The sequence below is a fragment of the Synchiropus splendidus genome, chromosome 18 (genome assembly GCF_027744825.2).
Source record: "Synchiropus splendidus isolate RoL2022-P1 chromosome 18, RoL_Sspl_1.0, whole genome shotgun sequence".
Classification (NCBI taxonomy): domain Eukaryota; kingdom Metazoa; phylum Chordata; class Actinopteri; order Syngnathiformes; family Callionymidae; genus Synchiropus; species Synchiropus splendidus.
The window spans coordinates 9,732,681-9,756,264 of NC_071351.1; the positions used below are offsets into that span (position 1 = coordinate 9,732,681).

Genomic DNA, 23,584 nt, shown 5'->3' on the forward strand with positions numbered 1-23,584 from the left:
CACTGATAAACATAAACGTTAAAAAAAGCAAGAAAAACCACTTTCGACGGTTAAAAAGATAATTGAATTTTCTTCAACTGAACCAGACATACAAGAAAACTGTCAACAGGAAGTCGAAGCATGAAAGATAAACTGTATTTTCAGACTTATACATTACTTTTACTGTGAGAATTCTCTCTGAAAATAAGGAAAAAATGGTACTTTGAACTGACTCAAATGTCAGTATTTACCGCCAAAACAAATGCTTAACCTGTCCTTCGTCGATGTCATTTTCAAATTGTGGAAAAGAAAGGGCATATGAAATATTTTTGAGAATCACAATTTTATGTAATTTGAACAATATATGAACAAAATATTTTCTAGACATTTATAAAAAAATCTACAGCTCACACATGCTTCCCTTCACTACCGTCCGAGAATCTGTTGCATTTTTAAAATCTCAGCTTTAAAGAAAGAAAAAAAACATAAACATGGTTAAGATGTACACCTTACTTAACTTAATAAATGCATTTACATTGGACAGCAAATCAAAACTAGTCGTTGCGGTAGGTGAACGTTAACATCAAAATCATGCGAAACAAATGTACAAAATAACATACTGCGGCGGTTTGTTTACAAATGGATCCAGGAAGTGACGTAGCGGAAAGGGCTCTTCTACGCTCCAGGCGTTTTTGCTTGCTTTACGGAACTGCGCATGTCAGAGTAGATGACGCGATGACGAGAGGAGTGCACATCTTACCCGGACGGCATCATTTAGTGTCATAAAAACATCTATTTAGCGATTTAGTAAATCACTGAGCAAAGCGATTTCAATTCTGTTTACCGTCCGTATGAAATAAATCGGTCGAGTAAGCGTTGTGATGATCCAGTATTTAGTGTAGTGTATATATATATATATATATATATATATATATATATATATATATATATATATATATATATATATATATATATATATATATATATATATATATATACACCGAACTTTCTCAAGAGGTTTTAGCAGCATTTATGCTCGACCAGTACAACAGCGTTGCGATGCCAGTTTTCCCAATATAAAACTATAATAACTATAACTAGAATAGTGTTGCGTCTCAAATCACTGTATTTTATGTGATAGTAGGATGTGTAACTTGCAATGTACAGCATTTGCGCTTGAAATAATTCATTATCACCTACAATCCGTTTAAAACATTTAGATCTAAGCACGTCAAACAGAAAACATTTATCCATTATAAATAGCCAATTTAATATGCACCGGAAATGTTGTAAAAATGTAATAAAACAGCAGACGAGGCTTTCAGTTCGCGTCCGCGTTCGATCAAAATACATTTCCCGGCATGCTTAGCGTCCAAGCGGTTCCGTATTCGAAACTGAAAACAGAGCTGCCGAGTGGAGCTGTCTCCTGTCTTTGTTTTGCTGAGATCCCGTCGATATTTTGACCCCAAAACCACACCATGGCGGACAGAAAGCCGTGTAAGGTGTGTAATTTCTCCCGACAGAAATCTTACGGCCTGGTGGTTCCTTCTCTTGAGGAGTTGAAGACAAGAGGTGAGATAGTATCAACTTCTTATGAGTCTGATTCGGTATGAACGAGCATCGTTTTATCAATCCAAGTGAATTGAAGGTGTTGTATTCGCGCGTGGCGTTTTCATCAGCTGACGTATTCAACCCCGGCAGCGTTGTTCAGGATGGTAATATACTGTATGCATTGTGAAAAGGGTCATGATCTGGCTGTGCGGCTGCGGTCTTGTTGAAACTTGCAGGACCTGCCTCTTGTTCCTCTCATTCCTTCGCTGCGAGTCAACAGGCGTGTCTCAAATGTTGCATTCTTGAGCGCTCTTTCTGCCCCATGAATGAACTTGCTTCCCGAAGCGAGAACCAAAACGTACAATCTAGTATAATCCCTGTAGTTGTAGGCGACAACAGTGTGTAAAATATCACAGCAGCTGTTGGTGACAGATGAATGGATGAACTAGTTTTTGAAAGAATTAAAACCCTGACCTATGTAAGTTAAATTCATCGACATCTACAATGTTGTTCAACTCATCTTTTATTTCCTGATGTCTAAATAATGCATCATTCTTCGCAGGTTGTGAGTTTTTTGGCTTCACGGCGAGCGACGACGTGACAGTGGTTCTGGAGGACGACGGGACAATTGTGGAAGATGAGGGCTACTTCTTGTGTTTACCTTCCAACACTAAGTTCATGCTCCTACATGAACGAGAAACCTGGTCCCCGCTCCGCAGAGGTACCACAGATCACGCGCCCCTTTGTGTCCGAAACGAAGTGACAACAAATCCCCCCCCCCCAAAACAAACCCCTACTATTACAGAGAAAAACTTTCATTTAGCAAAAAAAAACAGTTAATAAAACCCAAATTCAAACTCTATATTTGAATAACCGAATAAGACATTAAAATCTAAAACAAAGTGGTCATTTTAATTACTCTAGGCTTGATGAATATATTGCACTTATTTAGACTTTAAATAAATTCATGATGATGTACTTTACAAATGTCGAATGCAACCAAGAGTAATGAGTCCAACTGAGACAAGAGAGAGAAAAAACTAACCCCCAAAAACAATTACATGTAAATGAAATGTGAAAGCCTAACAGTTAGAAACGTACAATAATGGGGCACAAAATAAAAAAAATACAAAGTATCAATATAAAGACGTCGCACAGAAAGGAAGCAACTGTTCAGTGCCACAAAGAGTTTCGTTACACTTCTCACTGTAACTAAACAATGAACAGCCTTTGCAAAATATTGTAGGCATAGCACTTCATTCCTCAGAACCAGAAACATGGTTAAGATGTACACCTTACTTAACTTAATAAATGCATTTACATTGGAGAGTAAATCGATACTAGTCGTTGCGGTCAGTGAACATTAATATCAAAATCATGCGAAACAAATGTAGAAAATAACATACTGTGGCGGTTTGTTTACAAATGGATCCAGGAAGTGGCGAAGGGGAAAAGTCTCTTCGACGCTCCAGGCGTTTTAGCTTGCTTGACGGAACTGCGCATGTCAGAATAGATGACGCGATGATGTGACGTGCATTTTGTCTTGGTCGTAGTTGACGGTGGCACGGCCTGGATGGCTCGAGAGTCGATGATCATGGATGCCATTGATGCAGCCACAGCTGGAGATGAGTGGTTGGTTCAGGCTCAGCAGCTCAAGCAGGACCTGGCCAGTATTTTCCTCATGTCTGAGGCCGACTTACAGGTATGAATTCTCTGCACAAACACAAACAAATACACTGCCTGGCCAAAAAAAAAAAGGGTCCGACACTCTAATGTTTTGTTGCTTGTTGCACGCATTCGTTGTGGCATTGTTTCGATAAGCTTCTGCAATGTCACAAGGTTTATTTCCATCCAGTGTTGCATTAATTTTTCACCAAGATCTTTCATTGATGGTGGTAGAGTCTGACCGCTGTGCAAAGCCTTCTCCAGCACATCCCAAAGATTCTCAATGGGGTTCAGGTCTGGACTCTGTGGTGGCCAATCCATGTGTGAAAATGATGTCTCATGCTCCCTGAACCAGCCCGATGAATCCTGGCATTGTCATGTTGGAATATGCCCGAGACATCAGGGAAGAAAAAATCCATTAATGCAACCTGGTCATTCAGTATATTCAGGTAGTCAGCTGACCTCATTCTTTGAGCACATATAATGTTACTGCAGCAACCGCACATCCAGGATCAAGGTGGGCACTTTTTTTTTTTGGCCAGGCAGTGTATGAGTGAATATTACTGTCTGGTGATGCACACACCATGGAGTTGTCGTTCACACTCCTCTAAACTTTATTCTGGGCGCTTAATCTGTGCAGGATATGAATTGATCAAACTGTTTATTTGGCTTCATCATATGGTAAATGGTGTTGTTGTTGGTGTCATTCCTTCTTCCAGAATTTAGTCGACGCCCCAGTTTCGGAGCTGGCCCCTGCTCTTGGGTTTTCCGTGCCAAAGGCAGAAAACTTTCAGGAGAAGCTCCAGGGTGTGCTGGACCGTCGTGAGGAGGAGAGGCAGTCGAAGGAGCTGCTGCAGCTTTACCTCAAAGCTGTGGAGAGGGAAGAGGGAGAGCAGGCGGAGGAGCCCAGTCAGAAAGGTAGAACACACATTCCACTTTTAAATCTAACATGTCAGTTAAAAATACAATGTATCCAATGTTGATGCTGTTTGCCTTTTCGCCACTAGATGGTGCCATTGGCTTTTGCGGAACTGCATCGTGTGTCTATAAATGACTTCTAATCCACGATTTAATGTCTTTTTATGGCCACAGAGGGGGATATGGTGGACGGGTCAGAGGCGGACCAGGTGTGTGGATTCATGTCCAGGACTCTGATGGTGTTGAAAGGCAAAACAAGCCCCGAAACAAGGCTGTCAACGGAAGATCTACAGGTACACAAGTTGATCCTGACTTGAATTTACAATGTAGAAATGCAAAACAGGAAAAAAAGAAGTCCATAAAGAAAGGTGAAATATAATGAATATGTCTCTTCAAAAGAGGAAGTGTTGACGTCTGGATTGTATTTTAATTTATATATTTGCTTTTAATATTTTTTGAAGTTTGAATGTTTTTATTTGTTACTGTTTCTGATGATGAAGAATTGAATTACATATTTTGGTCATGTTAAATCCCTCATGTATAAACCATACTTTGTAACTATCATCATCTTTTATATGGAACAGGTCAGTCCTAGTCCTTCCGTTCAAAGGAATGCAATATTCGACAGATGAAATAAATATAGTCAATGTGTGACATTGACTATATTCATTCAGACTCAAAATGACTAGAAGCATTCAGAGTCAAAATGTGACTGTTTGGACATGTTGTTTGCAGTTGGTGTTGAGCCGAGGGGTGGAGGTCATGGAGCAAGTCCTGGGCTGGGACAAAGTCCGGACCGCGGCGCTGATAACCGACTGCACGGCGGAGTTAAACAAGCGACTCGGGAAGATTCAGGCGGTGCAGTCCATCAGAACCGCCAACAGCCAGCAAACAAACGACGACAGTGGGAGCGAGGAAATGGCCTAGTCGCCTCGGGTCGCACCTGAGCACAGACTGATAAGACTTCCTGCCGCGACTGTGTTGCAGATTATTCCCAAACACTGAAGTCTGTGAATGTAAATTTTTGTTTTCGCCGTCAACCACTGGCACAAATCGATGTACAGAACTACTAATTTAATGCGCTGGTCTGACTTTTTTCTTGTTTGAAATGCCGTGCTTGAACTTCCTCCATGCAAACTTGACAAAACTATCGATGACATTCTATTTTATTCTATTTCAGATGCATTGGTGTGTGCAACCTAACAAACACACAACAGTAAAACTGGATTTTCTTACAAATATTTTTATATTCAACTTTGAAAAGTGTTTACTTCCAGTTGTAAACCAGACAGCAGGTGGCAGTAGCGTTACCCTTAAATTGGCCAAAAAAAAAAACAGTTCTGTTCAGTCCAATGACTTGAGAAAAATAAAGGAAGATTTACCAGGATCATTTTATTTCTCGTAATTTTACCGTTCTTTGACTGACTTAAAAGAGAAAGAAAGAAAGTAAAATACACATGCATAATTTAAATGCATCGAAGAAGCGCATCAGAACTAGCAAGGATGAACTGATCAGCTGTGAGACGTCAGTCTTTGTGACCCTCATGTAGAGCCATGCTGGTCACACAGACAATCTTTGTGTCCGATATTTCCAATACCTCAGTGAGATCAAGGTCTCTGACTGCGAGCGTGTGCATGTAACTTTAGATCATGCTCACACCACTCGTCGACATTGTATCTTGTGGCTCAAGGTTGTGACCACTGTGTCCACATACGAGTTCTTTCTTCTAAAGCATCTATTAGCATATGAAAACGCAGACCTCTTCATGTTCAATAATAGTCAAACATTAATTCAAGCGGGCCCAATATGTCTAGGTACATAGCAAAATGGTCATCACTATGAGAACAAGTCTTCTCAAAGCCAAACATAATGATATTGAAGTTTGATCTAATCCTAATATACTAGGCAAAACTGGGAGCCTAAACAAGGCCATGTTGTAGCACATGATTGTGATGGGTAGGTGAGGCATCATGAAACATGTGATGGCGCTCTTGGTGAAGAAATGATGTGAGGTTCCTTTGAATTACCGTCATTTCCGGACTATAGAGCGCACCGGAATATTAGCTGCACCCACTAAATTTAAGAAGGAAAATAGATCTTGTTCATACATAAGCCGCACCGGTCTATAAGCTGCAGGTTCAGTGGTGCTGTCTGCGCTGTGGACAGGTCAGTGGTGCACGGGCTTGAAAACGGGGTCCAGCATCCAGAGTGAGAAAATTTGTCCACGCTGCTCTCACAACAGACAAGGTGCAGCTCCCCAATCGGGATCGAGTCAGCGACCAAAACCTGACTCACTCAAGTTCACGTCTTCCACTTATGAGCCGAACGCACTTTGTCTTGAGACAGAGTCTCACCTCTATTCACAAAACCCTCAAAATGCGCTGTTTTCGCCTGAGTGCCCAAAGTTCCGACACCACAGCCGGTCTCAGCGGCTGCTTCTCGATTCCAGACCTCAGGGAGATCAACTCTGTTGACGGAGCTGTAAATAAAAAAGCCTCTGAAAATCAGGACACTGTTTCATGAAACCTCATCAACCGTTTAATACTGCGTCATGAAGCCTCATATACCCATCACTAGAAGACGGCAAACGCCAACGAGAACTCATCTCCATCGCCTCCATCCGGTCAGTCAACTTTTGATGATGTCATGCAACGTGGTTACAGAAGGTGGAGCAGGGTCTCGCTCTGTCCTTCGTGAACACGGACTACTGGTGAAACGCTTTTGGATTGGCAGCAGGCGATGATGCAACAGAGTCGTGTAACCCCTGAGGCGAGGGCCTGTACTGGGCAGACTTCAGCTGTGGCTACATGTGATCCAGACTCCTGAGCAATTCCAAGGCGAGGCTGTTACCCGGGGAGCATATGGCAGCACGTTGGTACACAACATCTCCCCCAGCAGCACTTAATAGGTTTCATGGGGTGCGTAATTCCTGTGGAAATAGATCCCACCAGGCTGAGACACAAAGAGGGAGGGTTGCGCTGCAGACTGCGCTTGCTAGGTTTGATAGTCAGCGGCAGATTATTCAATTAACACCCCACTGAGGAGTGTGGAGGTGAGCAAAACTCCTATCTCTGTTTTTAAGGTTCAGGATTGTGGATGAACTAGTTTCATTATGAATCATTATTTTACTCTGTTCCGCTGTGAAACCTCTTCCTGACCTCACAAGTCAAGGATTCAATGGCTTCCTCCCGTGATGCCTTCAGCGCTGTTTCATGCTAAAATCCTGCAAATGCCCCGTTCACAACTGTCGATGTGCAAACGCCACGTTCATCTACGCATCACTTCCTGCTTCTCACCTGGCTCAACCTTTTGCAGGTCGAGTCGTGACATGTCAGTGGGAAACAGAGGACGAGTTAGGCCGTAATTTCAGGTTGAGAAACAGAAGATTGGTTTCAGTAGCACGAGTGTGGTGGATGTCGGTCATCCTCCCGGTCTGATGTGCTCTTCTGCTCCACTTGTGGCAGCGCGATGGAGAAAATATCATCTTGAGGGTGCAGAAGTATCAAGTAAGAGGCAATTTCACACGACTGGGGAAGCTAATAATCACTGTTTTGATTGGAAGTGGGAGTTTGGATTCATGATACATGTGGGTTAAAGCGACGAGCGAACTCGCCTACGCAGCGGATGGTTTACATAATTCATGTGTGTTTTCAGTGGAGGTAAGACAAGGCTGTACTCCAGATTGAAGAATAAACAGTGAGAGGATTTAGAGAGTACAGATGAAATGACTCGGCTCTGAGGGTTGATCTGTTCAGCTCTAGGAAGCTAGACTCCGGCTGTTTAGAGTCAAAACACATCAACAGAGCTCCTTCACCGACGACTCACTCGTGACTTGAAGCAGAAATGTGCATTTGCTTCCTCATCTTTCAGCAAATTCTCCTCCATTGGTCACAACATTTTTGCAGCAATTTAATTCACCAGTTTAAACCAGTTACACGCATTTCAAGATCACATGAGGTGCATTAAACAATTGATGTTTGGAATATATGAAGTTATATACATCATATTATATATAGAAAATGTGCTGTAAATATTTTCCCCATGAAACAGTTTTGTATTTTACTCATGACATTTGAAAATAGCTATTCATTTTCCATTTAAATTTATGAAAAATAAAAAAACAAATAAAATAAAAATTTAATACTCCACTAGTCAGGCAAACAATGGGTTAAAATGTTTACTGGTTACTAATGTTTGTTAAAAATCAGCTTGTATAGTAAGTGAGGCCATCAGTGTCCTGCTGTAAATGTGGCCTTTCAAGTGTCAAAATAGAACTTCTACCTCATCGCTGGAGAACTCAATCTTCCATCCCTTGTTCTTCCCGCTGGAGTCGGAACTGAACTCGACTTTGACTTGGTTGCTTCCTGTGTCGATGTTGCCCGGCAGGTTAGAGCCACAAAAAGGTCCATAATTTTGTCCAACAGTTGAGACCTGGATTGAAAGAAAATCGAATTAAAACGCAGTCGTGTAGCCGTGCTCACCATGTGAGTGACGACCAGCTCGGAGATGCAGGTCAACACACAGAGGAGCAGTCCATCACACGTAAGAGGCTGAGGCGCCGACAGGTGGCCCACGCGCTCATGAGGGTGAATACATCTTGGAAGGTGTAAGAACCTTCAGGGCGTCGTACGGGCACGGCACCTCCGGGTGCCCCTCGATGTCAAACGGCTCCACAAATTGCAGGATAATTCGCTTCCCAGCCGTGAGCTGGATGGTGTAGCTGCAGTGGGACATTGGCGGGTACGGGTTGGGGTACCCTGGACTGGTTAGAACCCCGGAGGTTGCATTGATCACCTGGTGTTCACATGGCACTGGAGAGAAAAGACCAGCGTGATAGTTAAAGACGAGTAAAGCTCCGACATTGATACAACTCTTGCTTTAACCCAGCAATGACGCCGACGGCTGAACCCAACTCGACTGGAACTTCTTCACTTTGATGATCTAGAGTGACAAACATTCGCGGCCCATATTCCCAAAAGGCTGCAGGTGGCTTTCTAAATGAAGCGTTGGGCACATGTTTGATTATTCTCCATTAGTCGGCCCTTTCTTTCTCCACTTGAGCCACTTCCTCGCACCATAACTGATGAGAACCATTTGTGTTATTGCCCGCGCAGCAGCGCAGACTCAAACAAATGAGTCAGGCCCAGTTGCAGTCATTTTATATCATTGGTAAAAATCTGTGGGCAGATAATGATTTTTGCCTTTTCGTTCCATGATTTGTTTTGTCACACCCTTTTCCTCTGGCGAGTCATTATGAGCGGAGCGCGTCAAGTGGTAATTGTGATGAATTACCGGGTGTCACTCAGCTATTAATGTGGTGCACAGGTATCAATTATTAATGTGGTTTTTGGAGAGGCAGCTCCCTCGGGAGTTCACAGAATCAGCGGCAGAGATCAAGCGCTCTGTTCATCCGTGTTGCCCACGTCTGGTGCAGGACAGATGTGAGGGAAGAACTTTAAGTCGGCAGACCGGTCAACAGTAGATGAGGCATCATGAAACAGTATTGCAACAGTGTCCTAGTTTTTCTGAGGCCACTGCATGCCGCGCTTGGCTTAGAAATGACGCGAGATTTCATTGACTGAGTTGTTCAAGTCCAAACATTTCACAGCAGACAGCGCCATCTGGTGGCCTCTGAATATCAAGACACCGTTTCATGAAACCTCATCTGCGCATCACAAGTGGATGACGCTCTTCCGCCATGTATCAGCTCCCATGACAGATCACAACCTTGTCAAAAAGTGAATCTGAAGTTATTAAAAGTCACTTTGGGAGTTTAGTCTTTGAAGAGTTTATCAACAATGATCTCATCCTGTAATTCACACACACAAGATGCAAAGGCTGGGGCCTCTCACAGCTCAGAGAACACTAATGGGAATGACTTCTGCCTCTGGGCTTTTATATTAGCATCTAATAAGAACGTTTATCTCCAGGTCATAGCAGGATCTGCAGCTCACCTGTGCAGGATCTTTGGTTCGGATGGAGCTCAAACCCTCGTCTACAGGTGCAGTAATATCCGCCGATGTAGTTGTGGCACAAGTGGTCACACACCTTCTCCTCGCCTGCCTTGGGGAGGCACTCATTAATATCTAGGAAGAAAACAAAAGGTTAATGTTATGATGTTAGTTGAAGCAGAATTATTCATGCGCCTGTCTTTGGCTTTGATTCAACAGGAGGAAAGGTTAGTTTTTAAGAGCCGCCGCAGGACGCAAGGTGCCGTGTTGGTGTTTGAGGGTTTTATCCAATTAAAATGGCGCTTCATGCTGAGGCCGGCGACGGAGGTTAAAAATCCAGATTCAACTATGAGCAGAGCTACACGGATGGAGAGCTGTTGAGGTGAGAGGTCGTCAGTTGGGCGTCACTACGGCCCCCGTTTAAAACCGTTCAGACGCAGAAGGTTTACAGTGGTGCGCCACCTTCCGAGGTATAAAAGGCGTGGAAACCGGTAAATCGGCCTTCATTCGAGTAGTCGCTCCTGAAGACCACTGACATCAGGTTGTTGGCCGACAATATGACGGTGTTCCTCGGGGTGCTCTCCAAGTCCTTGCTCTCCTCACCACAGAAGCGCAGGGTCTCATTCCCCTCCGCCAGAACCTGTCGTGACAAGGTCAGGAATGTGAAGCCTTTAGTGTCGCCGGACACTTCCTACCTGGACGTAGTCGTATTCACACTGGCCGGACGGCTCCAAGCTGAAGTGGGTGAAGTAGAGTTTGAGCCTGTGGCCCAGCGGGACGCTGAGGTTCCACACCAGGTGCTGGTTGTCGGGGTACGGTGCCGGGTAGTTGGGGGAGGTGAAGCTGCCAAACAAGCCAGTCAACTCGGTGCTCAGGGAGAGGTGCAGGACGGTCAGGAGGAGGCAGGCTGAGCCCACGCTGAGCAGGAAGAGGTGAGACGATGAATCCACCGCGGCTAACTGAACCTGACACTCACCTGGTCACTGGGGCTCGGAAATCCATCGACTTCGGCTGTTTAAAAACTCCGCAAAAGGTGAACAAACCAGGTGTCCCGCCCGGATGAATTTTGGGTAAACAAACCCGACAAGCACATGACAGTGTCAGCAGTCCCCTCCTCCTCGGGTCACACTCATCGATCAATGACAGGACGCTTCTCCGCGGCGCCAGATCATGAGGAGCCCACGGCTGTTCCTGAGTCTGATGATGTTGATGCAGGAAGTGAACAACTGAACCAAGCAGCAAAAGATGATAAATATAAACCACCTCTGGCACAAAAGGAGAGAACCTGAATGGAAAACTATGGAGACTAGTAACAGCACTGGCAATGTCAGCTATATATACCCACAAAATGTTTACTTTAACAGGTTTTATATAACATATAACATTTTATATAACAGGTTTTATGGTATTTATAATATATATATAAAAATGTAAATTATAAATATTTATAAGGAGAATTGAAAGAGTCTTAGTAGAGTCAAGAAAATTCATCACATCTTTCGAAGGAAATGTTTCTCCACTAGCAGGAGCCGTCCTGAGAGGGTGACACACATGTTTGGACCGTGGCTGGACTCGCGCGTGTCACATCCTGGCACCCGATACTCGGACGTGGACTGGACTTGAGTGATGTGGCTGATTGTTTGCAACAGCTTTGGCCTGATTGTCCTGCAGCGAGGCTGTGAAAGAAAAAGCCTGGAACCATTACTCTCATCACCGATCCAGCCACTTTGTCTTTTTGTAGCGGGTTAATGATGACTTACTCAACATCCACATCTGTGCAGCCTCACAACAGAGAAGAGCCTCGGCCAATGAGCACCTTCATAATGGCAAAATCCAATTTCCCCCCGAGGTCGAGCGCTAATGGCTCACATCAATGTGAATTATAATAATTACCCACCTTTGCACCACGTGGACTCACTCAACGCCGCACTTTTAAACCGCGGCCTTAAGCTTTCACTCAAGCTGTCTTTAAGTGGTGTTTATCCTGTGCTAACTGCACACGTGTATCCAACATTGCTGATATTTGCGTGACACGCTGTTCACACTTTAAGGTCACAACTTCAGGTGTGAGAAAATCCCTGTGTTCATGAAGCTGTTCCCAGTCAGGGACGACACAATGAAACAAACAAACAGCTGAAGCTGCGTGACAAATTCCCTGAGGCCAAGGTGCTGGATTTGCAATCCTTGCTTTTCCTGCGGCGACTCAATGAGCACTGAAGCCATTTGAACAAGCGAAGCCGGATCTGCTGTGTAAATGTAACTAATGAGACGACCGCTGACACCATGACAGCCGTCTTGTTGCTGTCTCAAGAATGTGACAACGTTCACGGATTCACAGTCGGAGGCCTGATGGAGCTTTGCAGGAACGATGCCCTACATTTAGATCTGCTGTTTATCAACGGCTGCGTCTCCACATTGTAGCCTGCAGGCAGAATGAAGACGTATCGGTGCTGAATGTCGATATAAAACCCCAAATGCTCCACTCTCTCGGTGAGGAATGAAGAGAATATGATTCTTTTTGTAAAATAAATCCTGCTTTTAGCGAGTGGAACGCAGCCTACATCTTAATAATACAGCATGTGGTGGGGGTCACGACCTTTCATCCAAGACCACTAAACCAGTATATTAATAAGCGATAGTGATTCTTCTTTTTAGAAAACACTTCAATTGAAGTGCTTCAATTACTTCAACTGAATTATTATATTACATCTATATATTTATAATTGTTATATATACATATATATTATTTCAGGTTCAAAGATTGAAGAATGTTCAGTTAAAATGTTTTCGCATCACCAACAACAGACTTTTTTTTCTATATTCATAATTTTATGTAGCAATATTCCTGTGTTTCCTAATTACCAATTTTATGTCCAAATCTACTCTGATTATTTACAGAAATTATAGTTTGTATTACAGTTCAAAGAATAAACCCAAATTGCCACATTTACGAATCTTTTTTTTTTTTGTTTCCTTTTCTGTCTGTGGAAGGAAACATGTAAAACAAATAAATAAAAATAATAAACCAACTTTTCTAGACAGAAATTTAGACCCACATTGAATATTTCCATGAAAAGTAGAGAGATTTATTATTTATTTATTTAACAGGCATAATTTCATAAATATGATAGTAAATCATATTTATGGAAAATAAATATGTTCACATGAATTGCATTTTAATCGTATAAAAATATTTGCCACAAGAAGTCACATTTTTCAATTTGAATGAATGTGGTATATTAGAGAAACAAATGATGGACCTATACATACATTTAAACTACAAAATATTGTTTATTTTGCATCAGTTTGACAGTCACACAATAAATCACAATGCTGGATATATTCAAGTTTTTATATCACCTTATTTAAACTAAAGCTCTTTTCATGTCTTGAAAATATTTGTATAACAATTGAATTGAATTTTCATAAGAACTTCAAGTACATTCAGAGTAGTGGAAACCCTGTCCATTGTGTAGCGAAAAACCTCCCTGAACAAAAGCAAACAGATGCTTTTGTTTGCTTTTGTTCAGGGATTCCTCCATGTTTGTTGTTGTTGTTATCATCCTAGCTGCCACGTGTCTTGTGCATCAGTGTGACCAGTGGACCAGGAACTCCTGCACTTGGACTTGAATAAAATAAAATTAAATTAAAACGATAAAATGTGATTAAAATATTAATTTATTTTTTTTGTTGTAACTAATTTATCATTATTAACTTGTTAAAGTCCCACCACTAGTTGACCTATAAATGCGAGGCTCATTTTTAGGTCATCAAATTTTAAGAATAGAAATTAAGAAATGCTTTTATCAGAAAAGTGGCAAAAACTGAGTTCTGTACCAACCTTTTCTATTGAGATTTATTCATTCTAATTTGCCACAGAGGTTATGAAAACCAGGCAGGCACTTGGCTAAAGCTCCTTCCACGAAAACACTGATATTTGATGCCTTCAGGACAGTTCATCCAAGTTGTTTGCAAACTTGAGTTTCACACATAAAAGCCCAAGTATAAACACGCTTCAGGGCGCACATGAATATGAGTATTATTCACTGGCGTCATGTGGTAGATAGTGACAGTGAGCAGGGTGGTGCGCTTGTGCGTGTGGCGTGGATAATTTGAAGTCACACACACAAGAGCCGGGCTCATCACACGTGACGGCACTCGAGGCACATGGAATGGTGACCTCATCCCGAGGCGATGAATGTCCATGTACGCAAACCGACGCTGTGGCGCTTCACCTGCTTGCTGTAGCATGTAATAACAAAGTGCTTCCTCATAAGAAGGCAGCCAGTCAGTTCATGAGAGCCGGCCACTTCAGCTGTCACTCTGGCGCTCATGAGCTGCTCCCTTTTATTGTTTTCCATTTTCTGTAATTCATATCCTTCTGCCGTCATGGTTTTACATTTATTCATTATCTCTCGGAAGGAAGCGAATTATATTTCCAAACTAGCTGAGCGTTTGCCCTGATGCTGACATCTCTTTGCGAGGACCTTCTGCTTTCGCAGCAGTCTCAGCCACCCACTCCCTGTAAACTGTAATTAAGGACTTGAATGAGAGAGGATGTGTCACTTGAGCTCAACGCCGAAAGACAATGTGGAGTTAATCCACTGTAATTTGCTCGTCCTGCGTAGTTACACAGAAGGAATCGAATCAGGGGCTTCATCACGCTACCTGATGCATCGAGCAGATGTCTCCGAAACGCCACGCGCTGAAATGCCACTCACTTTAGTCTCATTTCAGAGTGTCGCTGCGACTTCCTGGGGGGGCAGTGTTTTAACAGCCCAGACAGACGCAGCCTGGGAGCCAGATGTTCATAAAGTAAAGCCAGGAAATTGATCGAATGCGTCAGTATGTAAATGCTCTTTTGTTCAGCGGCAAGCCTCAGCCTCGGTTTTATGTTTCCATTAAAGCGGCTACTGTGGATGCTTATTGTGTGCGTGGGTGAAAAGCTAGCTTTTAAAAACAACAACAAAGAAACCAAACACCTGGGGGATCTTGTTGTTTTTTTGGGGGGGGGCATCTCCATCTAGATCCATCCAGGTTGAACATTAACCTCATTCTCCAGGTTGCACTCTCGCTCAGCGATAACAGTGAGACAATGGAATGACGCAAAAGTTACTTGTAAAAGCTTCAGATCCATATGTTACAACAGCACATTGAACATCTGCACGGCTCCACAGAACTGCCCCGGAGCACAGATCAATGCAGTTCCCGACTGAGCTGGAGCTCAAGCACTTGCTGAAAATTTCCCTGGGCTACACCTCCTGAAGGAGCGAGCTCATCCAAACGCCTGAGCAGATGGTTGAGAACTCAACGCATTCAGCAGACCAAACACAGGAAAATAAAAAAAATTCCAGCTACTCACACAAGCACAGGGAGAACCTCCTCAACAATTGCAAATTAAAAGGGATTTCACAACAATAACAATGCTCTGTTTACAGTGTAGCCACTAGCCCTCACGTCAGTGATCTCTGGATCCAGCAAAGAGTGTTTACATGACAAAAATATATCTGGTTTGTCTGCTGGAATGCAACGTGAAGCACATATTTGCGGCAGAAATTGAAGAGCAACATGAGCGATTCATGGTGTTCACTCCAGCCTGCCTCTCCAGAAGCATGGAGGACCAAGAATGGACTCTGAGGAATCGCTTCTGACTCCTTTCCGGGGCAGGTTTCGCTCCTGACGTCAGCCCCATTACGCTATTAATTTGGCCCAGCACGGCTCTTTTACCGCAGATAACAAATGTGGTCATTTCTTTGCTAATTCAAAAAGACCCCAGGTTTAGCAATTCAGTGGCGCGCCACCAGGCAGTAAAGCATTCCGAGGCGCCAGGAAGCAATGATGAGAAATGACACACAGGTGCCGAACATGCTGCAGAATCCTTTCCTTCATTATGTGGCCTCAGTGCCAAACAGATGTCTGATGGAGTCACTTTCTACCTCCCCGAGGTGTCAATAAAAACCACCAGGTAACCTGAGAGAACAATGTCGTGCACCGAGTCATTTCAAATGTCTGTTACGCGTTAGTTGTGGTTAACAGGGAGCCCGAAATAAACTGGCCCAGAACACCAGCTGCAATTTATCAATGTGCTGAGGAAGCTAAAGTGCAAACAACCTGCAAACATTGACACCCCCAGAGGCTTCGGATTTCGAACGAAAATCCAGAACTCGGACACCCCCGAAAAAAGCCAAAAAAAACGTAACGTGCGCTCTGTTATTGTGTATAACGCAGCCTCTGTATGCAGATGTGTCCCGTGTTTTTTCTTCATATTGAGGTGTAAAACCTTTCCTGTCTCCGCACTGGACCGTGGTAGAGTGTCACAGGGGAGGTGCTCGCTCTCCACTCCTCTGAGGCTGGAGCGCGCACTCCAGGGTTTGATGTCCTGTTGTGGGCTGGAGCTGGGACAGGGATGAGGCGAGTCTGGGACAGAGCGTGACTTGGTTTATGACTTTGTCACAGCCAAACTGCACAGAAGCGCACATTCAGAGCTGGACACGCACCGGGCACCTCTTCACTTCTGGAGAGACGTCACTCACTCGGCAACCCCTCCCACATGCAGCGGCCACACACATAGAGGAACAGCGCACCTGCAGCAGACACTCTACATTCACTCCTACAAAAGACTATTTTAAGGCTTGGAACGCATTATGTCTTTTTCCATTCATGGGAAAAATCGATTCAGATTTCAAACAAATCGCTTCTTGAACCACTGTGTGGAACGGATTGTGGTCGAGAACCGAGGTACCACTGTATATACAAATGGTCAAATACATGATTTGGTTGCATAAATCAGCGTTTTTCACCTGGGGTACTGTCAGCTGTCACTATACTGTAGAGCTACAGTGTGTTGATGCGCTGATCTGTCCGTCAGTCAAAGCAGCGCTGCTGTGGTGCGCGGCGCTCCTCTTCCCACACACTCACAGCCAAGAAGCCGCTCACATGCGCAACTTCCGGCTGTTTTCAAACCTGATGCGCCTCTAACTTGACCACACACTTTCACCACAGAACCATGGGGGGATCCTTGTCGGAGCCGCTACAATGCCAAAGACAGTCTGCACCATCTGCACCACAGAGCTGACAGAGCTAACAGCTAACCTGACGTCTCGCTTCAAAACTTGATACTCATGGACTGGTCTACAAGTTGGCAAAAAACTAAATGCACAACAAAATAAACGTTCTCCAAAATGTAAAGAGAGAATTGTTTTTATGAAGCAAGTTCCGGCAAAGAATGCTAAGGATTTGTCTGGAAACTCAAAACTACAATAAAGTCATGCAAAAGAGAAGTGACAAAATCAAAACAGTTATTTAAAGTACGTAAGTAAATAAATAAATCATGATATATTTTTGCCATATTGCCGCCCCTTTCTGGACCCATTTGTTTCTGCAAGTAGCCTGGCAAAATAACAAGCGAGCGTCAGTAGCTAGAGTTGAATAAACTGGAGCAATGAATTGGGATTTTCTATATGACTTTAAACACACGTGCACTTTAGCCGAGGTTCCTTTGGTGGTGCGCCCCGGGATTTTTTCAATGAACCAAGGGTGCAATGGCTAGAAAAAGGTTGAAAAACACTTTTATAAATTGGCTGCACATCAGACTGGGAACAGAAATGTACCATCACTGAACTAAATAATGACTATTAAACATTAATAATAAGTTATTATGTTCACAGTGACCTCACGGTGACCATTCCAGGGAAATATATAGTTGGACTTAATGGGTTCTTAATACATGCCGTATAATAATAACAACTTGTTACATATGCTGCTAATACACATATTAATATGTACTTTATTTATGGTAGTATATGTTCCCTAGTATAAAGTGTGACCAGAGATAGAAATTACGTATTTCCTCATTCGACGGGAAAAGAAAGAGCCCCAAAATCTGACAATAGCACCCCCCCACCCCCACGCTTGTCTACACACACCTCAGCATTAATTTAGTTGATTAATCACGACTGCAGTGTTGCGTCAATATCACTGATATGAAATGATATCACGACATCGACAAGCCGTGACTCAATAACTCCAGCGGGGATATTAATGCAGGGGCATTTCTTGTATAATAGATGAAACATTTTAAGGTCTGTTGAGCCTGTGACAAATGATGGTCAGGCTGAACATTAAACATGGATTTTCAGCACGACGCTCGGATGCGGCGCTGCGGCCGCCGATGCAGCGGTGACATTTACGATCGGAGGAGTCGCGCGCACGTGGGCGGCAGGTTAAATGATATCAAGCAGGTTTTCTGTTTGCAGAGCAACGGCAATCACAGGTATTGTCATCCCACACCAGCCCAATTGTGCTGAAAATAGTGGTGAGCAGCACTCGACCCAGAAAGAAAATAACATTGGAGGTCCTCATCTGCTGCTGTGGTAACAACTCCATTACAGGTGTTAAGTCCGAGCCAGACATCATCACGGCCCTTGTGGTTCAGAAGCCCTCATTGTGCACATCAGAGAGGTCACTGCAGGGGTCAGGACGAGACGGTCAATATCACATCGGCGCGCATTGTTCCTACCGCAAAGGCAGATCCTTCTAATGGCACTCTGGCAATGAGTCTCATCGTAGCAATAAATAAAGAGGCTAATGATGTGCGCTGACTCCCAGAGGTTTATCATCGTGATGGAGAAATGATCTGGGATTGATAGTTACAGCACAGAGATACAAGAGAAGACCAGAAGTGGCGCTTGACCCCCTCAGGGTTAAAAACAATCCTGTTTCATAATAACACTTTTCACACTGACAGCCGTTGTTTTCAAAAGGGCTATGAAGAGGGCGAGCGTGTGTGGTGGAGCTTAGTAGCTTCATAAAACAAGCGGCTGAAATCCTACTAACTTCTAAAGCATCCATGTTTTGATACACCCCACGCACAGTCAATAGAATGGTGATGTTTCTGAGGCAGAAACTTTGTGTGTCTCTTTTGTGCACACCAAGCCAAGAAGGCATTTCCTCACCAAGTGAGGGAATTCACGCTTCAAATTGTGAAATGATCAGTTCAGTCTTCCCAGGACAGTTGGTGGACCACGAGAAGACAGTCCAGCAGTCGGGTAAAAGTGCAAGCCCCGAAGAGCGTTTCCATTTGACTAAAAGAGTATGTTTCTAAATCATTATTCGCTGAATTACTTATTCAGATTTAGGGGTGACAGAAGACTAGGACCCAATTTTGAGGACCACAACACCACTAGGTATGAAGGTATTGAAATGTCAAGGCTGCTGAATAAACTGCATAAGAATGAATGCATGAGTAAACACAAGGGTCTTGTGTCCAGACCTGACCTGTGTTCCGGCATCAAAATGCAAGCGGGTCATGATGGTGGCCGGATCCCGCGCCTCTTCCTCCTCCTTGTGACAGCTCATTTTCCAAGCCGCGGCTTCAGCTCTGAAAGACCGCGAGCCGCGTAATGATCAGCTTTTAGTGCCGGCATGGGCGAGCTGAATAAGCCATCAGGCATCATTAGGCCCCGGCTGCTGAAAACAATCTCCACATTTGGGCTCCCAAACAAATCTTTGGCAGGAATACATCACTTGAGTGTGTTTGTGTGCGCCCAACTCTGCTTTGATCTGACACCACCTTGATATCTCTGACACCCGGGCGACGCTTATGAGGGAATGTATGTACGTATAAAATACATATTTTTGTCTGTTTAAAACAGCGACACAGCTGACAGACTCAAGTTCTTCCTGAATGAAACTAAAGAGATCTCACAAAGGGGTGATAGGACACCGAGAGTCGGGTCAATGACGGCACAAAATATACCAAGTACTGTGTTATGAAGTTATGTCTTAAGCTATAAACTGTTTTCCCCTTACAAGCTGAACATTGAACACTAATGCAAAGCTAACATTGTGTGTGTGTTTCTGTGGTGTTGGGTGCGTAGTTCTCTGAGGATTTCTCACGGCAGGGAATCGCCGCACAAGCAGCCTGTTCACACCTTTCCCCAGAAGCATCAGTCAAGCGCCGGGTGTTAATTTGACCTGTCTGGACCAATCAAGGACCGGATCAGAACCGTCTGATGCTAACTGTTTCTAAATTTTCACGAATGCTGGATGTTTATTGATGGTGACAGTCCGTGAAGTGCAGGCAAACGTGGTGGCCAAGTTAAACTCTACGAGGAGGCCAGTTCTCAAAGAGAAAGTGTCTTTGTTTAAAGATTAAAATGAATAAAAATGTCAAAACATTTTACATTTTTGGATCTAAAAACCTGTTTTTAGATCCAAAAATGATCAGTGAATTCATGCAAAAGACAAACTCGAAATTCATCATGAATTGCATGCGAACATTTGCCCTTTAAATCGGCAACTCTGACATGAATTCATGGCAGGGTAAAAAAAATATTATTTGTGTTCGTATATATACAGAATAAATGTGTCTATTAATACATATGTATTTATTAGTGGTGGGACTTTAATTAGAAAATTGCGATTCATTCATTACGACAAAAAAATAATTGAATTGAATTGAATTGAACAGTTTGCTCTCCAGACAACAGGGAACCTTTGTAAGTGCAGGAGTTCCTGGTCCACTGATCACACTGATGCACAAGACACGTGGCAGCTAGGATGATAACAACAACAACAAACATGGAGGAATCCCTGAACAAAAGCAAACAAAAGCATCTGTTTGCTTTTGTTCAGGGAGGTTTTTCACTACACAATGGACAGGGTTTGCACTACTCTGAATGTACTTATAAAATTGAAATTCTGATACAAATATTTTCAAGATTTTTTATTATTATTATCCCACGTCTAGTATTTATTAATATTCATACAAAATACATCTTGAGAACACTAGACTTTTCAGTGCTAATATTCCATTGAGCACATTGAGATCAAATATATGGAGCGCGGTTGCAGACAAAGTTCCAAAACTATTTCCTGAATTGACATGGCGGAGGTCTTTTGAAGTTGCTTCCCGCGCTCATGTCAGAAGCACCAACAAAACCAGCTCTTTGTTATTTTCAAACACCGGCATACATGAAGTTGGAATTACACAGTTTGGCCTGAGCACTCCTCTCGCCGCCTCCTTCAGATCAAAAGGAAAGAAAATAAAATGTTTGCTCGCAGCCATCTGCTTTGATGTCGCTCCTCAGCTCGCTCATTTGAGCCCGGCAGCGACCAAGTCCAGAGTGGACCGCACCTTCGCCAGCATCAAATTGTTTCGTATTCATGGCGGTAAAGCAGACCATAATAGTCTCAGATCAGCGCGCTCTCCCGCACACGCCGCCCGAGTGTCACTTGGAAACCCTCTCATTCATGACGTTTCTTTTTTCTTTGGATGCCAAATGATGAATAGCAATCAAGTCCTCTATTTTTCCAAGCAGCATCATTAAACAGAGCAACAAAGCGCTGGCAAGGAAAAAAATAAAAACACGTCATTACCAGCTTTGGAATTTGCGAACTGTAAGTCACGATGGAGTGGTGTCGTCAGGATTCTGTATTGTTCAAAGGGAAGCAGAAGGAAGCAACATTTCACTGCAGATCCACCTGAAATCTGATTCAGAGATGAAGCTCCTGGTGCTTGAGAGAGCGCATTCAGAACACCACTCGTAGTGAATCCTTATAGGTCGGATTTGAACAACATTGGAACTCACTTCAATAGCGCCTTTCAGTTCACTGCTACTAACTGGCTTCTAAAACCGATACAGATTTGAGGCTTGCTCATTCACTCGGAGCTATTTCCAACACGCCGCTCTCAAAAAAGACCTTTGACTCACAGAGTCACGTCACTCTTCACAACAGTCCACCACGTCTCTTTAAATAGATCAGTTCAATTCCTGAAAACAATTTTTTCGTACAATCCTGGACGTTAGTCTTGAGCAACGGAAGTGGGAGGTTCAAGACCTAGGATTTGTTCACCTTGAGTCACGTCCGGTTGGAAGTATGTTTAGGTCAAGTGTCCATTACATTTGCAGATAAGATTTTAAAACCTGTTTTTAAATCCAAAAATAATCTGTGAATTCATGCAAAAGACAAACTCGAAATTCATCATGAATTGCATGCGAACATTTGCCCTTTAAATCGGCAACTCTGACATGAATTAATGGCAGGGCGAAAAACTATTATTCGTATTGTTTGGTGCATGAACTGATCTATAACCACGAGCTTTTCCTCATTCAGATAAAATCCATCACTTCACTCATGGGGGTCTAGGTTGAGTCAATATTAGATGCTGGTCTGCGCCGCCACGCTCGACTGGAGTCAGCACTAAAAACGTAAACGTCACAATTGTGGCAAAGGAAAGGTCTGTCAGAGTGTGTGGTTAATGTGATGCGGGTTATCGACTCTTGAGCCGCATGTGTGACCGGAGAAGGAGAACAGATCTTAGCTCTTTTGAAGGAGAGACCGTGATTGAAGCATCAGACAGAGTGAGGTCAGACAGAGTTACCTGCCGTGCTGGTCTGAAACTCACATTACTGCAACAAATGTGCTTCTCGGAACAAAAACCCCCTGATTTATTGACTCGCACATTTTATTGGCAGGTTTTACTGTTTGGCAGTAACTTACCGACGCATCCTCCTCAAACTGTGACCAGGAATTAATGAGTCTGGTCGCTGCGCTCATGTTTACATGAAGCTGTTTTAGTTGCGACGTATCTCCATTAAACCAATAAAAAGGGCAGTGATTTTAAAGGCGTAATAAAAACGAATCACTTGATCAAAATGGTGCTTCGGTTTATTTTACTGCTGCTAGTTAAGTTCATTTTATTTCTTGTCGGATTCCTCTCACATTCCTTTAATATAAAGAAAATAATAATAAGTGGAGAGACATTTTTATACGTAAATGTGCAGCGGATTGTATCAAAGTGAAAATACAAAAATCGTCCACCACCATCCCAAATATCATATCTATGATTTATTATACATTCTGGGTACATAAATACAAACATTGTGTACATAAATAAATCATTAAATAAATACATAAAGAATGACTTCTCCATCGTTCACACTGTCTTAGCCAAGTCCATCGACAATCCAAGCGTGGATGTTTATTTACACTTGAGGTCTGCTACAGTTCATGAGGAGCCCGGCGGGGGCTGGGTGGACAAGGAGTGGGCGGTGGACGGGTGGCAGTCGGTGGTTTCGGGCAGTGTTAGCAGGAGGTGAAAGTTTTCCAGAAGAAGTTTTTACAGGGGGCTTTGCGGTCACGCTGGGGCAGTGATAGCCGGTTGTAGACTGCCCGCTCCTCCAGACGGGACTCCAGAGGCTCCTCCAGCTCCAGGGGCGTTGCTTCACCGGGCAGCATGTTGGTGTCCAACGCTCCGTCTAACAAGCCCGACACCAGCTTCAAGATCAGCTCTTTGCGATCTTTGCTCAACTCCTAGCAAGAAAACAGCAGGCATTTCAACATCATTCCCACAAGTGAAATAAAGCCTTCACAGAAAAACCACTCTGGAATGGACAGAAAATCTGCTCACCCTGTTGACGTGCATGGGACTCCTATCATCGACAGGAACCACGGAGGCTGCTCTGACATTGAACAGGACTCCCATGAGAGCTGCTATCACCAGGAAAAGCTGCAT

The 23,584-nt window shown here is 43.4% G+C and overlaps 3 protein-coding genes across 3 annotated transcripts; 1 reads left to right on the plus strand and 2 right to left on the minus strand.

Moving 5' to 3' along the window:
- The first annotated feature begins 1,362 nt into the window (after positions 1-1,362).
- dffa (DNA fragmentation factor, alpha polypeptide) lies at positions 1,363-5,493 on the plus strand. The gene is made up of 6 exons (XM_053848750.1): positions 1,363-1,551; positions 2,093-2,251; positions 3,084-3,232; positions 3,915-4,113; positions 4,288-4,406; positions 4,849-5,493. Exons 1-6 carry the CDS (start codon positions 1,458-1,460, stop codon positions 5,038-5,040), a joined length of 912 nt encoding a protein of 303 aa, XP_053704725.1. The 5' UTR covers positions 1,363-1,457; the 3' UTR covers positions 5,041-5,493.
- Positions 2,330-13,524, minus strand: masp2 (MBL associated serine protease 2). The gene is made up of 7 exons (XM_053848751.1): positions 11,042-13,524; positions 10,761-10,983; positions 10,528-10,705; positions 10,069-10,200; positions 8,729-8,925; positions 8,396-8,545; positions 2,330-4,065 (listed from the first exon to the last, which is right to left on the minus strand). The coding sequence occupies exons 1-7, from the start codon at positions 11,065-11,067 to the stop codon at positions 4,060-4,062; spliced, it is 912 nt and encodes a 303-aa protein (XP_053704726.1). The 5' UTR covers positions 11,068-13,524; the 3' UTR covers positions 2,330-4,059.
- A 9,630-nt stretch (positions 13,525-23,154) lies between these two features.
- sst7 (somatostatin family member 7) lies at positions 23,155-23,584 on the minus strand. The gene is made up of 2 exons (XM_053849718.1): positions 23,480-23,584; positions 23,155-23,382 (listed from the first exon to the last, which is right to left on the minus strand). The coding sequence occupies exons 1-2, from the start codon at positions 23,582-23,584 to the stop codon at positions 23,155-23,157; spliced, it is 333 nt and encodes a 110-aa protein (XP_053705693.1).

What these genes read in the sequence shown, in the direction of transcription:
- dffa (XM_053848750.1), top strand. Translation starts at nt 1,458, where the DNA reads ATGGCGGACAGAAAGCCGTGTAAGGTGTGTAATTTCTCCCGACAGAAA. An exon ending in GGAGGAGCCCAGTCAGAAAG is followed by an intron (nt 4,114 to 4,287) that starts GTAGAACACACA and finishes TTATGGCCACAG; the next exon opens with AGGGGGATATGGTGGACGGG. An exon ending in TGTCAACGGAAGATCTACAG is followed by an intron (nt 4,407 to 4,848) that starts GTACACAAGTTG and finishes TGTTGTTTGCAG; the next exon opens with TTGGTGTTGAGCCGAGGGGT.
- masp2 (XM_053848751.1), bottom strand. Translation starts at nt 11,067, where the DNA reads ATGGATTTCCGAGCCCCAGTGACCAG. An exon ending in TTCCGAGCCCCAGTGACCAG is followed by an intron (nt 10,984 to 11,041) that starts GTGAGTGTCAGG and finishes CTTCCTGCTCAG; the next exon opens with CGTGGGCTCAGCCTGCCTCC. An exon ending in GCCCGTACGACGCCCTGAAG is followed by an intron (nt 8,546 to 8,728) that starts GTTCTTACACCT and finishes CTTTCAATCCAG; the next exon opens with GTCTCAACTGTTGGACAAAA.
- sst7 (XM_053849718.1), bottom strand. Translation starts at nt 23,584, where the DNA reads ATGCAGCTTTTCCTGGTGATAGCAGCTCTCATGGGAGTCCTGTTCAAT. An exon ending in GTCCCATGCACGTCAACAGG is followed by an intron (nt 23,383 to 23,479) that starts GTGAGCAGATTT and finishes TTTTCTTGCTAG; the next exon opens with GAGTTGAGCAAAGATCGCAA.